The 16570-nt window shown below is 35.1% G+C and overlaps 1 protein-coding gene across 1 annotated transcript; it reads right to left on the bottom strand.

Annotated features, from left to right (window-relative positions):
- Positions 1-1003: 1003 nt before the first annotated feature.
- On the bottom strand, positions 1004-12614 carry LOC123538865 (A disintegrin and metalloproteinase with thrombospondin motifs adt-1-like). Its single transcript, XM_045323271.2, has 10 exons — positions 12571-12614; positions 12018-12059; positions 11497-11576; positions 10302-10373; positions 9204-9321; positions 8005-8127; positions 7582-7752; positions 6873-7043; positions 5425-5592; positions 1004-1429 (listed from the first exon to the last, which is right to left on the bottom strand). Exons 1-10 carry the CDS (start codon positions 12581-12583, stop codon positions 1038-1040), a joined length of 1350 nt encoding a protein of 449 aa, XP_045179206.2. The 5' UTR covers positions 12584-12614; the 3' UTR covers positions 1004-1037.
- Positions 12615-16570: the final 3956 nt, after the last annotated feature.

Here is a 16570-nt window from a genome sequence, read left to right as displayed (position 1 = left end):
ATATATGAGGACGTTGGTTTACGCGTAACATTCGTCAGGATCTCTTCATAAATTGAAGAGTAATTTCCCCTTAATTGTAATATCTTGTAAAATATATTGCCCTCTTGAAAAGCTCTGGAGCTTAACTATGTGTCAAATGCCTCTAATCTGTTGAATTTACAGACATCAGATTTTAGACATTTGATAGTAATTACTAGTTAATAAAGGAAACGATGTTAAATGATATGAGTTGTATTTATTTCAATATATACATACGTTATATGATATGACTATGTAACGTTTCGTGGTCGCGTCGATTTGCTTAGAAACTATTCAGAAAATATTCAAGGGACATAATGTTGATTTTTAGGAATTTGTCCGTACTTTTGTTTCAAATGATAAGAACAGTTACTCAGTCTAGCCGCCATGGTTGTTTTGCTCAGATACTACAGCGATGTAACTTTACACAAGCAGACAATCTGAGACTGTATGTTATGACATTTACCGTTTCGAGTTTGAACTGAACTGCCAATCAAATTTCCTGTTGCGTAGTAAATCGTAAATGACTTGCTATATCAAATAAGATGCACCAAAACGCGTATGAAATTCACACCTAAGGTTCATAAGTCAAATGATGATATTCTTATGTCAATTGTGATCTAGTTAATTTTATGTTATCTTTTTTTTGTGTGTAAATACGAATACCTATCAGAAGATAGATAATTTTTGTCCTGCTATAATCAAGGGACCTAATAACCTCAAGATTGACAAAAGATATAAATAAAATGAAATAATGACACTCTGTCGGAAAAGTACCGTAACAGTATGAATTTCACACCTAAGGTTCATAACTCAAATGATGAAATTCTTATATCAATTGTGATCTAGTTAATTTTATGTTATCTTTTTTTTGTGTGTAAATACGAATACCTATCAGAATAATTTTCGTCCTGCCATAATCAAGGGACCTTATAATCTTATGATTGACAAGAGATATAAATAAAATGAAATAATGACACTCTGTCGGAAAAGTACTGTAACAGTATATATTCAAGTATTCAATTATCGGGGTACAACAAAAATCCAGTAAAAGAAGACCAGGTACCCATATAGCTAGTGCTCGTACATGTACCTAGATACACAGTATCTCCTTTATTGAGATGCGTTATTGTTGATTGTGAAACAGCTGACTCTCCACTTTCTCCCTCACCATCCGGGTTGACTTGTATATAGACTAAATTTGAAGTGTTCTTTTTCATGTAACAATAGACGTAACTCGCATGGTAATCTTTAACAAGATTGACAGAGAAATGATAGGTTCCTGGCACAGAGCAGGTGAAGGTTCCAGTCGACGGGTCGAAGTCTCCACCAATCTGATATATTGTGTGGGAAAATGTTAATTTAGTGGTAAAATTGTGCGGATGGTTAACTGAAAAGGCGGAAATGGTAGCTGAAAAATAATCAGAAGGATCAAAAATTGATTACAAATATTACTGTATGAAATGTGCACACTTCTAGATTTATGTAATTTTTAAACTTTAAAGTGTGCATATAGTAAATAATTACGAGAAAAGTGATTCTGTTCCGAGTTGAAATAGTTATTGTAATGTCCAAAACGTTACTCACGCAACAGAAAATATAATACAAAGAAGGAACCTAACTGTACTTCGGATATTTGATAGTTACACAATTCATTGTTATCATTGATAAAAATTGATGTCTGTCTGGAAGCAAGACCTTGAAGGTGTAAATGGATAAACTGTGCACAATTGAAATATCTAAATATGTTTATAAACTGATTTGTTTTTACTATTCCACTTGTTGGTATATCGTTTAAATGGGATCTCCTACTCATGTATGAATAATGATGCTTTCCTGTCATATAATTACAATATGTCATTTGTATCTGAATGTCTGAATGATTTGTACTCATTGTCAAACCAATTTTGTTTAGTAACAATTGCAATGTGGACAAAGTTTAGTAAAAGATTGGACGTATTAGTGAGTTTCCTATTAGTTACCTTGTGGGTTATTTTGTTTCCTTAGAATTAGACAAAATGGGCCATTTCTTAAGAGCTTTACTTCAACTGCTGGTTACATGCTTTAAAATATTTCATTTATCGTGATTTATGGCATTGTTAAAATGGTCAACTAAAATAAGAAGTGATCTGGGTATTGCTATGCAATACAAAGTATCTAACTGGAATGTGACTAATACCATCAACAGCAGCATAACCTAACAATTTGCCATCTCTCAATGATATAAGTGAAATGTTATGCTATATATACAATATGTTGCAATTCTGGATCCGAAAATCTGTGGTTGTTAATTGCTTTCAACATGTCATATAGTACAAAAGTAATAACATTTAATGTTAGATAGAAAAAAAAAAGTTATGAAATGCTTATCAATATCAAATGGAACAGACTCTTGAATAAAATAAGACCACAAGCGTTTCTTAATGATGTTAATATCTTCTTCTTCTTCTTCTTCTTCTTCTTCTTCGTACGCGACTACACTGACAGACCAGTAGCCTCAATAACGCCTGTGGGTTTCCGAAGATCCTCAATGTCTCCTAACAGTTTCTTGCGGATTGAGGTATCTGTCGGCCAAGTTGCAGCTCGCTCCTGGTCATGCCTTTTACATCTCTGAAGTATATGCTCCGTAGTCTGATCTTGCTCACCACATGGACAAGTTGGTAATGGTGCCAGTCTTTATTTTTCGTACATGTGAGCATTGAGTTTGTTGTGCCCTGAGCAAAGCCTGACCACCATCACTTGTTCAGACCGATCAAGGAGATGAAAAGCCACTTCCTCAATCCTTGGTCTCGTTAGTACCTTGATGATGGTGACTTTCTCTTTGTAACTCACAGGTGTTGTTTGGTTGTTCTGACTGGGTTCCTAGCTTAGCCAGGTGGTCTGCCTCTTCATTGCCTGCAAGTTCACAATGGGACGGAATCCACAGAAGTGCTACTTTGCAGGTTATACTCAGGTTCTGCATTCTTTTGGCTAGCTACGGAGCTTAATTGTTGATCAGAGCTTCCATGACAGACAGTGCATCTGTGAGAAAGACGACTGAGGAGCTTTAAATTTCTTCTGTCGAGTCTTCAGCCATTGAGACGGCCTTCGTGAGTGCTTCAGTCTCTGCATTGTAATTGCTGCAGTGCTTTCCTGCAGCTGCATGTAGTGTTTCTCTCTTGCCAGATGGGTATTGAATGAAAAAACTCCAGGTTCTCCATCTTTGATGGCGCATGGCTGATCCATCTGTATAGGCATGAGTCCATGTTTCCGGAGGATAGTCTTCATTGATCATAGCAAGTGTGAGGCTCTTCCGAATACCTTCATCCTCTTGCTTCCCGCGATCAAGACGAGGAACGGCAAGTCTCACAGTCACTGAGGACAGATCATTCGCTAGTGGGTTCATAATGTCTTCACTACCTAGGGGAGTCGTTGGTATGTTCAGCTCAGTTTTGAGCTCTCGATTGAGTTTCTTTGCCTCGTGAATAAAGCTGCTACGTTTGAGCCGATGTTTGATATAGCCTTCCAACTTGGCTTTCATGTGATCGTCATGAAAAAGACCTGAAGTTCTCTGCTTGAAGCAGAACCTTTGCATTGCTCCTGTCTTGTAACGGCTGTGTACATGTTGGCTTCACCATGAATGAGATTGGTGTAGACTTTGTAGCACCTTTCATGATCCGCAATGCTTGGTTTTGAACGTAGTCTACATCCTGTTGGTTAGTTTTGGCAGTAGTGGACCAGGCAGTTGAGCTTTACGCTAATTTGGGTCTCACTGTTCCCTGATATACTTTCTCCAGTATTTGCTCATTTGCTCCCCACGTTGTTCCAGCAAGTTTGCGCATCATGGCAAGCTTCCTACGGGCCTTCCCTTCTGCTTGACTAATGTGAAGTTTCCAGGTTAGCCGTTTGTCAAAGGTCACTCCAAGGTATTTTGCCTCGTCTGCTTCAGTCAGCGAAGTATTTCCCATCCTGATTTACCCGCCCTCTGCTTTAACGACAAGGAGAATAGTGTGGTGGACGATTTCTTTGTATTGATTGAGACAAACCAATCTTCAGCCCAAGCTGAAAGCTTGTTGGTGGCTTCTTGTATCCTGTGTGTGGCTGCTGTGGCATGTTCTTCGTTACACCATAACACCAGGTCGTCAGCGTAGAGTCCCGCCTTAACTCCTTTCGGTAGTTCAGACACCAGATCATTGATGAAAAGCAGGAAGAGTGTAGGGGATAAGACTCCGCCTTGGCTTACCTCACATGAACTGACTCAGTTAAACCGAGTCTGCAACTGTATAACTTGGTTATGTAATGCGCCTGCAAAGGATCTAATAGTATATTTTATTTGCTATCACAACAACAAAATTTACGTGCAATGTGGAGGCTGTAGGAAGTCTCGCTGTTCTTAATCTTAGTGTTGTTCTTTTATCCGTTCCATTGGGATCGTTGAGAACTGTCACTTATATTTTTATTCTGCGGTTGTTAATTCATTTTCTAATAATCATTAGAAAATTAAATATTTAGTAAGCGGAAAATACGGGGGAAAATGTACGGAAACGTTTGATTTAGTCATATACAGTAAATTTTGTAACAGTTTGATTCATTTTAATGTGCATTTGTGCAAACAAAACTGTTTATGTGCCATCAAAACTTGTTAATATTCACATTGTAACTTCTTAATTATTTCAGATACGTCGTTTTATTTGAAAAGTGTTATATTTTCAAGTCAACATAAAACTTTATTAGTTTGCATTGCAATGAACGAAACAAGTTTTACCTAATTATAATAATATGATCTAGTTGTCTGACCAGTTCTTTGTTTATTCTTTTATCATTAAATAATTGTTTCAAATACAATCATTGATCATTACTTTTTTCCGTTTATTTTACACCTATTAAAAGATAGAATGTTATAAACATATCGTGTTTAAATTCATAGATATTATAAGCAAATAAATCTGTAGAATATATCATCCAAATTTAGACCAAAGATTGTGCGTTGTATCAGATGATTAGGATAAACAGGAGCGGAGATAATTTGTCACTTTCCAGTAGTATGGCAGTACACCATTCAGTTGTTTATTCTGTAATTTGTGATTTACGTTATCCAAGAAAAATACTCTTTCACTTGCTGTAGATTCAGTTCTCGGATAACTGTTATATCAATCAGACTTAGAATTTTTGTTTTGTTTTAACTCAACAGTAAATATGTCCTGCAATTTCTTTGTTACGTTTCAGGTATTGAAAATGATCAATACATTAATTTTTTTAAACTATTTTCTACTTAAAGTTATCCAAAGGAGGAGAATATTTCTTTCGCAAAGACAATATTTAGTGTTCAGTGTGATCATAATTTAACTGACACAGTGGTATCTTAGGACACATTCATGCAGAAAAAAATTAAAAGAAGTGGACTTGCTGATGTTGAAAATCTTGTACCATGGCAAGGTTGCAATGAACACATATCTACGTCTTCATGCGATCCTTGGCAATCTTGTCCCATCGGTGATCTTATAGGATTGTCACATCTTCTGTGTCTTTTTCTCAGTCCTGGTCCACAAGTAGCAGTGCAACTGCCCCAGCCTGTCCAGTCTGACCATCCACCGTCTAGATATACATGAGAAATGAGGCATTAAATCTACAATCTTATGTTGAATCCATTCAATGAAAAATGATAGTAATGATGATAATGATAATAATAAAATCCCAAGGTTAGGGAGTGAGGGATCTGTAAATTTTAATTTACTTCTCATAAACCCGCAGTTCTTAGCCCTTACCATATAAGGAAAGCGGTCTTTAAAGCTGAATCATTCAAAACATTCTATAGGACAGCCTTCTAATATTTGGATCACTTTTTGTTCGCACTATTTCATGAAATTTTAAAATCATCCATGTATATATGCGTATTAGAGGCTACCTTCCGATTAGCTTGACATTTAAAGGACTTAACTCTATACTGTTTATTTCTATTGAAACTATACATTAGATTACGGAACAGATGACAATGACAGTAACGTGGTAGCTGACTCATCATAAACAATCATAAACAAATTTAGATCTGAATAAGCGAGCCTATTTGAATCATTTTAATAATTACAACTTTGAGTCCTTAAATCATAGCATGCAATCGCATTTAATTTATTCTCTCTCATTTTTTATTACATTAAACATTCCAGGCAAAGGCGAGGGGCAGTTGTCCTCAAAACCTCAAAACCAGTAATTGCTTACTGAATGGCATGCAGATGAAAACTATTGGCATGAAATCAAAAGGAATAGATAAAATTGAGGTATGAGCCAGCTTCAGTTAAATTTAATAAACATGTTAATATACATTTGAACTGCAGATTTCAAAGGCAGCTAACGGTTAAGGTTATAATTCATAATAACGATGCTCTAGTCCTGCCATGGTTTAATCATAAGACAGTTGAAAATTAAGACAATTTTCTATACCATAAATTAGTATTTTTTAATGTTTATGATATCACATGCACACTTCTAAACACTTCAAAATAGATTAGATTTCTATAGTTTCTTAAATAATATCTCAAGCTGTTCTGGTCTAGTTTGAGTTTAGAGTTTAGACATTTAACCCATTTAGAGTTCTTTTTTGTATCAAGGAAAATTTAATGCAGATTAAATAAATATCTTAAAATGATTTGGATCTACCATTTTCGTTTCCATTGCTATGAAAGAAATTGGCTGCCATTTTGGTTGAATTATAAAATGTTTATATTTTCATGACATTTAAGCCGATTTTGAAACTTTTTTGATTCTGACAAACTACCCAAGAAGAATTGTCAATCAGAGTAAACATTGCAACTGCATTGCATTTATAAGTACCAATCAGAAAACCATATTATGCGAACAAAAGTGCGAGAGATACTTACTTGCACACGGTCCTGGCATACAAAATCTGTCGTCTCTTGACTCGCCATAGCAATTGTCTCCAAATCTTGACGGATAAGGGTTAGAGCAAGAACGGTCACGCCTCTGCATGCCAAAATCACATGTGGCAGAACATTCTCCCCAATGTGACCAGTCGCTCCAACCGCCGTGAACTGGAAGGAATTAAAACTTTTCATTATTTCTTTTAAATTACTCATTCTGTCGTAGAAATTCATGTTTAAATTATATCAAACAATTATGTAGTATATACATTTTAACATCTTTTGCAAATATGAACACACAAATATTATCGATTAGCTTAATACATCTCCGCATTTTATTTCATTCATGCACGTTTAAAAAAATAGATTGATATTGTATTATATAAAATGAAATTTTATTTACATATCCAATTACTTGAAAAAAAAACACATTTGTTGATCAATAAAGTTTGAAAAAGCAAATGGACAAGCTTGTCCATTAGGCACGAATTTACATGACTGGCATATTCAAACATACTGAAAAAGAAAGAAGAAAAAGATACATGTTGCAATAACTGTCATATATAGTATTCGTAATGTCAAACCTGGCGATATGACTGGAGCTTTAGCAAGTTACACAATGTAGCTTACAGTCTGCGTCTGACAATATTTCTCAAATCAACTTTAGATAAGTTATGAAACACACATATGACAGATCTATATGTAATACCTGGACATAACTCTTTATGACATTCTTTCTTATCTGTTCCAGTTCCAATACAGTTAGCTCCTCCATGCGCGGGCGCCGGATTCGTGCAAGTTCGAGTTCGCAGCCGAGTACCGTTTTCACATGTAACGTCACATGATGCCCAGCTTGACCACAGTGCCCAATTTCCGTCAACTATCAACATAATTATAAAACCTTATCAAGTAAGTCAGATTACGCTTTAGCTGCCAATGTCCATTGAGCATTCTGATAATATTATCCAATACAATAGTCAAGGAACATGGTATACTATTTCAACCTGATTCTTAAAAACTAGACAATAATGGCAATTTTTCCTGTATGTGATTAAATTTTAAACTTTTATAAACCAGTTGCATACAGGTTTCTGAGCTGTTAAGTTGTTAACGGTGTTTATCTTATACCTACCGACATTACATAAACCACAGAACTTTGGGCATATCAGCTTTGCATGTTGTACATCATTACAAACGTCAAGCAGTGAATGAAGTCTTGCACAGTCTACACTTTCATCATCAACACAATTACTTGCTGGTAACAAAGAGATAAATAAGCTGTGTAATCACTCTCTTTTATTTATTAATATCACACTAACAGAAATATAGCTGCAATGTAATTTGTTTTTCAAATAATCATATCAAAACGTTTGGTGCTTTGCTTCATGTGAGGTTTCGGTTCAATAGTTATACAAAGCTAGTAATTCACGAAAGCTTGCTCTGCATCAAGTGACGAAATGTCAATCCTAACTAACGTTATACGACGGAGACCACTTTTATGATAGTCCCAGAGAAAAGAAAATCACGGTGACACTGATCTTGAATCTGTGGCATATAAATGGATCTCTTTCTTTCACCACAAAAGAACAAAAAAAAACTTAAACCCTAAAACCAGGATTAGGATTAGAACGGCTGCACCCCAAAAAGGTAGAATAGACTATCGGACGAAACTACTGTTCCGAAGTATACATATTAATTACATAAGTTATCCTAGTCTTAAAACTGAAAACAAAACCAGTGACCCCATATGCAAGTCCAATTTTAGTTGGTCTATACGCAACATATAGGCCGAAATTTATTCCAGTACATTAATCCTAACTGGTTATTGGTGATATTTAACCACACGGGTTAATCCCGTAGTGGTTAAAATCCTGCTAAATTCAATTCTGGATCGTGGTAAATCAGCAGATAAACAAGCGAAAATATTGACTGTTGAAGTGTATCGTGTTTGTGTTGGGCGCAATACATAAATAAACAATGAATATGACGATACAATTTGTAACATCCAGCTGCTTTATCTTTTCAGTTTTTTCTGGTCAATCCATATTCCCATCCGTTTTGTTAAACTTTTCTTGTATTCCTGATGATTTTCAAAGTGTTTCAATATTGCCAAAGCAGTAGCTATATCAAATTTTTGGTTTCTATATTTATATTTGTTTCTTTACCTCTAATAAAATTATTTCTTAAGATACATGTAGATAAGATTCTAGCAGATATTTATTCTACTATTTATCATGGGTCTTTGTACTTTTAATTACCTTACTAGAAACATATTCGGGAGAGGCATAGTACTCACACAGCAAGAACTGCCAGTTGTTTTAAGAAACTTACGTTTTAGATGTGAACACATGCCTGAGTTGCAACGATCTGTTGAACAACATTCGTGGCAGTTGTTTATTTGTCTTTTACCCACTACTGGTGCTAAAGGCGATCCTGAGGCTCCACATCTCTGAAACAGATGATAAAATATACATAAGTATTTAATATATTTATGCATTATTAATGCAGTAATCAAAGGTATTTTATTTCTTTTTTTCCTTTCAGGGCTACAATCATGATAAAACTAAAAATGCGAAAGCGTTTTTTATTCTTTGTTTATTGGACTGTCGACTTTGACAATTATAATACTGAAATATCATGGTTTATTACATTTTCTTATCGTATGGTAAAATCAGTCAGTAGAGAAGTTTAATACAAACACAGATCATATATCTTTTTTATTTTAATTGTTGTATATAGAATGGTAATAGCATGAAATGATCATGGTGTTTGGAGTGCTCTGCTAAAGGAATGCCAAAAGGATTAGTAATTGTAACTTTCGTTGTTTTGTTTAAATTACTAATACAAAGAACATGACACCTTTGCATTTGTTCAGTCTGTATATATATAATGAAATACTACCGTATAAGAGGGCACCTATATCCATACCTTTGGTCTATATATTCATCCCTTAAAAGACCGTAGAAGTGGGCAGATGGAACTGTAGAAGTGGGCATTTTAACGATGCCCGCTTCTATGGCAATATATATATAAATAAATGAGAAAGAAATCTAAGTGTTTCGCTCTTTATATGCACTAAGACCTCTTTCGTGTTCGCACCTCAAAATGTAAATTCATTTTCTTTATAATATTGTCACGACTTCCCAAGACTTTTCATTTGTAATATATGATATCATCATATACATGTATCAATAGTTACTTGCAGAGAACAGATTTGTACTGTTACAGAATCCAGAAACACTGGCTAGGTTAACTGCCCGCCGTTACATAGTTGAAATACGGCGTTAGACCCAAAACAAACAAACAAACAAAACATGTATCAATAAATATCATTTTCTCAAGATATGGGCATATTAAAGAATACACTAGCTGAGAAGGAGGGTTTATATCATGTAACTGGGATAACCAAGATGGCATAGATTGTTTTACCTGATTAACAAGACATCCCATGTTGAATCGATGTGTACCATCAGTATGTACGTAGGAATCAAGGACGCATGACTATAGTAAGTTAAATTATTTGTCATTTACAGCTGGGTTTTTTTTACTGTTTTAATCATGATGATGTTTGTTAATTTATTTGAAACATAAAAAATGGAAAGATTTATATTAGAATAATTTACTATAAAACAAATGCATACAAAAAGGATTATTGTACATGGTTATTGCACTTCTACGTCTAAATTATCTGAGCCGCGTCATGAGAAAACCAACGTAGTGGGTTTGCGACCAGCATGGATCCAGACCAGCCTGCGCATCCGCGCAGTCTGGTCAGGATCCATGCTGTTCGCTTTCAAAGCCTACAGCAATTAGAGAAACCGTTAGCGAACAGCATGGATCCAGACTGGTCTGGATCCATGCTGGTCGCAAACCCACTATGTTGGATTTCTCATGGCACGGCTCATATAGGTTTAGTCGTGCCTATATACTAACCTCAGGCACGCAATTGCCATTTGAAAGGTGTCCTTTCTTTTAACTGATAAGGCGAACATTAACCTCATTCACAATGTAGATACGAATATAGATATGAACGACATCAAAACCATTTGAATTATAGTTTTGCTTTCGGTGCAAATGATTTTATCACTAAATCACTTTTCGACTTTGCTTTTTTTAATTTGACACCAACTCCATCTGTTACACCAAGACATGCACTGTCGTTTTAACATCATACAACTATGTTAATAAAGTAGGGTTATTAAAGAGTACACTGATATGCAATGTTATATTTGTCTCGAGTTAAATTTTGTCAGGCCTGGATCAAAAGTGGCAATCGCACGAGTGTGATTCGTTCTGGCAAAATCCACGAGAACCGAATGCATCATCGCATACCAAAGTACTGTTATAATGACCCTTTTATTATATATATATACATATTTCTTCTGCTATATTAGTCAAAATGGGTTATACATGTACCTTCACAGATATAAGACAGAAAACTCGTTTGAAACTGTTACAGTAAACGTCTTGAAGCATCGAACATCGCAACTAAACAAAGAAGTCCCACGATTGAATATTTTGCCTATTCCTTTCGATTTGAATACAGAGTTATGTATTAATTAGTTAAATACAGACTTTATATTAGACCGAAGATTTGTAGGTATGCAATAAAATGTGTCCATACCTCTCCATCATTACACTGAATAGTCGTGTTGCAGTTGTTAACATCATTAAGTTGCTGACAACTGAAGCATTCCAATGCATCTACGAAATAAATCTGATATTTGTCTGATATCTCGAAAGTACTTTATTCTTGCAAAACCAAGATTGTTATCACCTATTAAATCTTTTTTAAAAAATTAATACATGTTTTCGAATAATGAGTGAGTGTTTATTTTGTTCTACAGAAGTACAAGTATGCATCTGTTACTGTTTACTGGTGTCACTAAATAAAACTGCAGCATAAACTTTGAGATGTTGCAAGTGCATTTCAAGAAAGGTTATCACACACTTACTTTTTTTTCAGTAGTTATATCGACTAGACACATGTGGTTATTTAATACTGCATTACCCTTTTCTTTGTGCAAGGGCGTATATTGTACATATAATATATTGACGTACAGCATACATATAATACTGACGTAAAATGTACATAATGATATTGATGTACATATTATAATCTGTTAAAATCAAAATCATACTTACGACATTCCAGAAATGCTTGGTAGTAAAGCAGAATAGGAAAAACTAAAATAAAAAGAGCTTGTTGAAAGGTTTTTACGCCCTTATTTCATGTTTTATGAAACTGAATAATAAATATTCTACATCTAATATTAAAACACAAGATAATCAGTTTTGTATGCTTAGCAATAAAATGAATTTTCATTTTATCTGGCAGTTCTTTCACCACAGAAACAGTTTTTTCATAGTATTTACTGCACATCACATTTTTTATTGAGATAGCACTTCTACTTATGTTTTAATCTAACCAACTGCAAGGTAAATGCATTTGATGAAGATTTCCCACACTTTAAGCTAAGATGTGCATGGTACACATTTAGTAGCCTAAATAGTACAAACGTGTTGCTAATCTATTCATAGACAGTTTTGCTCTCTGGCGTAATACAGGATAATTAATTTTATAAAATCAAATAAGTCGACTTTTATCTTTCTATAATTGCATTTTATATTATAAACTGCAAAAACACTGACTAAAATTTATGAAATTAAAGCAAGAGAAAAGGTTATGTCTTCCTACCTGTGAGCAGCATGTCGTTACATTGTTGTAGCAGACAAAGAATGTTTAACAATTTAAGGGCCGTTATCCTATATATTTAGTGCCACATTTAATGGTATGTGAGAATGTAGCATATGGTTTATATTTTTGCAGTTGACAAACTAGATAACTGTACATATAATTATGATGGCTGATTTGTGCGACTTCATTATTTCGTCCTGTTGCAGCGGCACTACGACAAAACGTCGTTATTGCGTCTCGCCGCCGAATGTTGCCCCGCCAAACACCACCCGCAAAACGTCGTTATGACGCCACAACAAACGTCTTCCCTCTGAACTTCGCCCCGACAAACGTCGCCCTGCGGAATTTCGCGCCAACAAACGTAGCCCCAACAAATGTCACCCTGCCGAACGTTGTACCGTTGAACGTGTCCAAGCCAAATTTTGCAACGAACACAGCACGCCGAACGTCGCCGCACGAATGACGCCCAGACAAATATGGTCCCAAAGAACGTCGCCTTGTCAAACTTCGCCCTACAAATGTCACCCCACCTTACTTTAGGGCCCGGGATAAGCATAGCACTAGCCATATAACTAAGAAAATAAAAATAAATTCGTGTTAAAATAATTGCTCGAACAAGATCGAACGCAACCCTTGCCAACCCTCTCTGCCAAGTGTGACATTGACTTTTCAGATTCACTCATTCATCTCACTGTGGCACGCATAAAGTATCTTCCCAGTGTTTATATACTTTGGTCAAAAATAAGAATGCATGACGGACGGGCAGACACACGCACGCACACATACAGGCATTTTGCCCTCTGTCTGTCTGTCGGTTCGTCCGTTTATCTGTCACAAAGTGTGTTCACACAACTCCTCCAACACCACCGTATGGATTTACAATGAACTTTCACTAGAGCGATTATTGCCAAAAGGTCTAGTTATCCATATCGTCGGCATTTTCCGGTTTGGTGATTTTCAGAGCAGTTGAGGCTCTTGAATCATAAAATGTTATGATGTTGGTAGATTTCTAACAAACTTTACAGGAGAGATCAGTGCCAAGCCTCGTTGGTAATATTTACAGCACTTTTAAGTTCGATGAGTTAAGGCCCTTGATTGTTCATATTTTATGATATGTGTCCATTTCTATTATACTATTCGGTGGATTTCCACCAAACTTTACAGGAGTGATCAGTACCAAGTCTCATTGTACATATAGTTTGCATGTCTGGTACAGTGATATTCAGTGGCTCTTGATTTGTTAAATCTTACCTTGACCGGGCAACTGCTCCGATACTGCTGAGAGGAATTACACCAAACTTCACAAAAGAGATAATTGCCAAGCCTAGTCATGCATATCGTTGGCATGTTCCAGTTTTGTGTTTACAGCAGAAATATGACCCTCGATTCATCAATTTTATTATGTTTTAGCCATTTCTCTTATATAATATGGCTAATTTCCACCACACATTGCAAGACATCGGCATATTCCGGTCCAGTTATTTTCATGGAAGTTATGGCCTTTTGTTTGTCAAATCGTATAAAATGTTGGCAACTTCTTTCATCATTTGGCAGATTTCCATCAAACATTGCATGAGTTATCAATGTAAACCTAGTTATACCTATCTTCGGCCTGTTCTGGTTCAGTGATTTTCAGCAGAGTTATTTGTGTTCATTGATTTGTCAATATTTTACAGTGTTTATACAGGGTGAATTTCACCAAACTCACATGTGATATGAAGTGTAGTTGTGCATATTACGGTCATCTTCTGTGATTTGTCAAATTCTTTGATACGTGCTACTTATCCAATGACACAGGTTGGAATTTAATCAAACTTCACTGAACTTATCACTGCCAAGACTAGCAGTATATATAGTTGGAATGTTATTGTTAGGCGATTTTCCCTTGAGTAATAGCACTTTACAGTTGGTTGGAGACATACGATTTTCATGAAAATCAACCTCTAGTTGTTATGTTCAGATTTCCATAGTGCCTCAAGTCGCAAGACTTTTAGAATGCCTCTTGCACATTACGAGATTATCGAATCCTTCACATAGAGAGGGGACGAATGGTGTGATTAAAAGGTTATAAAGTAAGTGTGTTTATGAATGTTATTAACTTGGGAGTGTCTATGACAATATTCGCACTGTAAACAACATTGATGTATTGAAAGGCAATGTTTGAATATGTAAAATAATATGTAAACAATTTTACTTTGTTGTAATTTTGCAACTATCTGACATTTTGACCTTCAGAATAATTATTTGTAAAAGAGTCATTAATTTCATGGGAATTTAATTTTCATTTTGATATATACGTCTCCAAGATCTACATTCTCTCTCTGAGTTTCTATGATAGATAAATTGTAAATAGATTGTTCTCCTCATCAGTATGCTAACGGAAACTGTCGAATTCAGTATAAATTCTCATTTCGTAACTAGTTATCACTGTGTAACATCAACGCCATGTTTTAGACTGAGCAAGAATATTAAATCATTGTCATCATCTTGATTGCTGCCAAAATGAACGTTTTTGCCGTTGTTATGAATTATACACAATATATATTTGTTTTCTTTGAAGATATAAAATGACATTGTACTATAATTGTTAAACAAAATTGACTGATTGATTTAATTTTGAACTTTATCTTTAAAACGACAATAACTTAACTGAAATTCTAATCTTTTGAGTTTTGAGTGGAGTGTTTCTGATATCAAGCACACAAAGCATTATCTTATTTAAATACACTTTAATAAGATTGCTGATTTTGAAAATTGTGAACGTTTTACACTTTAAGTTTTAAAATCTATATGGGAATTTCCTTTAATCAAATATTAAACACACATTTAGGTGGTTCATCACGTTCGATCAACAATTTTACAATTTAGAATTTAATTAAATCAGGATTTTTCGAAGTTTCAGAATATACTCAGAAAACAGGTCAAATAATAAACATAGGGTCGTGTGCATGATGTTTTGTTAGACTGATTTGAAGAATGTGGATCCAACACAAGACGGTACTTGATTGTTTTTTTCCTTCCTGTGTGGGTGCGTGTGTATGCTTGTGAGTCTATAACGGTGCCCTACTGTTTTCTTATGTGTTGCTTGTTCGTTTTTCTATGTTATTCAGTTGATCGTAGTTGTGTATTTCTCTTTGGTGCATGGGTGTCTGCGCTGTTGTGGTTTGCGTTGTGGTGCGACTGGTTTTAAAGAGCATGGCGTTCCCTTGTGTGTTCATCCTTGTTCAATTTTCCCCTTCGGATTAGCTCGATACCAGCTTACATATAAAGCTAAGTTGAAAAAGGGGCATAATTTTGTTAAAAGTGATTCATGATTCTACGTTTTGTAAAAAAAGATGTGAAGTGAAATTGAGATGTTCAGGAGTTCAAACTTCAAGATTTAACTTTAAAAGAAAATATCCTGAAGTCGTGAAGTGTGAAATCGTGAAATTCATGACTTCGTACTTCACAGTTCAACTCTTAAGTTGTGATGTGTGAAATTATGAAGACACATGTCCACCAGACTTTCAGCTAATTACTGTTCACTTACTAAGGATAACACCTTTGAATGAGTCTTCATGATGTTCGAGACATCATTTGTTTTAGAGAGATGAAATAGCGTTGTTGAAACACATCTCCTTGGTCTTTAGCAAATATCAAACTGGTATAATCTTGCTGATGAGTTATCTTTTTTAAAAGCAGATTCGTTAATACAAAGCATTTAGTTTATCATTTAAGGAGTGATTAAAGATCCACTTGAAAATCTTAATGCGTTGTGATTTGAACAAAAATCTTCAAATCAGGAGATAATATATCAATCTTTAGAAACAAGAAAAAATAAGTTCAGTTGGATACTACTTAAAATGTAACGATAATGTTGAAAGCGATGCAGTGGGGTACAAAGAAGAAGGCCGTGCACGAATGCAAAAATGCACTCAAAGTGGATATAGATAACAAAGTAATAATCTAAATAAGAGGGCCAAGATTGCCCTAGGCCGCTCATCTGAGTAACACACAATAA

This window comes from Mercenaria mercenaria, chromosome 18 (assembly GCF_021730395.1).
Source record: "Mercenaria mercenaria strain notata chromosome 18, MADL_Memer_1, whole genome shotgun sequence".
Classification (NCBI taxonomy): domain Eukaryota; kingdom Metazoa; phylum Mollusca; class Bivalvia; order Venerida; family Veneridae; genus Mercenaria; species Mercenaria mercenaria.
Note: the sequence above shows the minus strand (reverse complement) of the source record. Positions and strands in the feature narration are given on the sequence as shown.

What these genes read in the sequence shown, in the direction of transcription:
- LOC123538865 (XM_045323271.2), bottom strand. An exon ending in TATGCCAGGACCGTGTGCAA is followed by an intron (nt 5,593 to 6,872) that starts GTAAGTATCTCT and finishes ATGTATATCTAG; the next exon opens with ACGGTGGATGGTCAGACTGG. An exon ending in TTCATTGCAACCTTGCCATG is followed by an intron (nt 1,430 to 5,424) that starts GTACAAGATTTT and finishes ATTATTTTTCAG; the next exon opens with CTACCATTTCCGCCTTTTCA.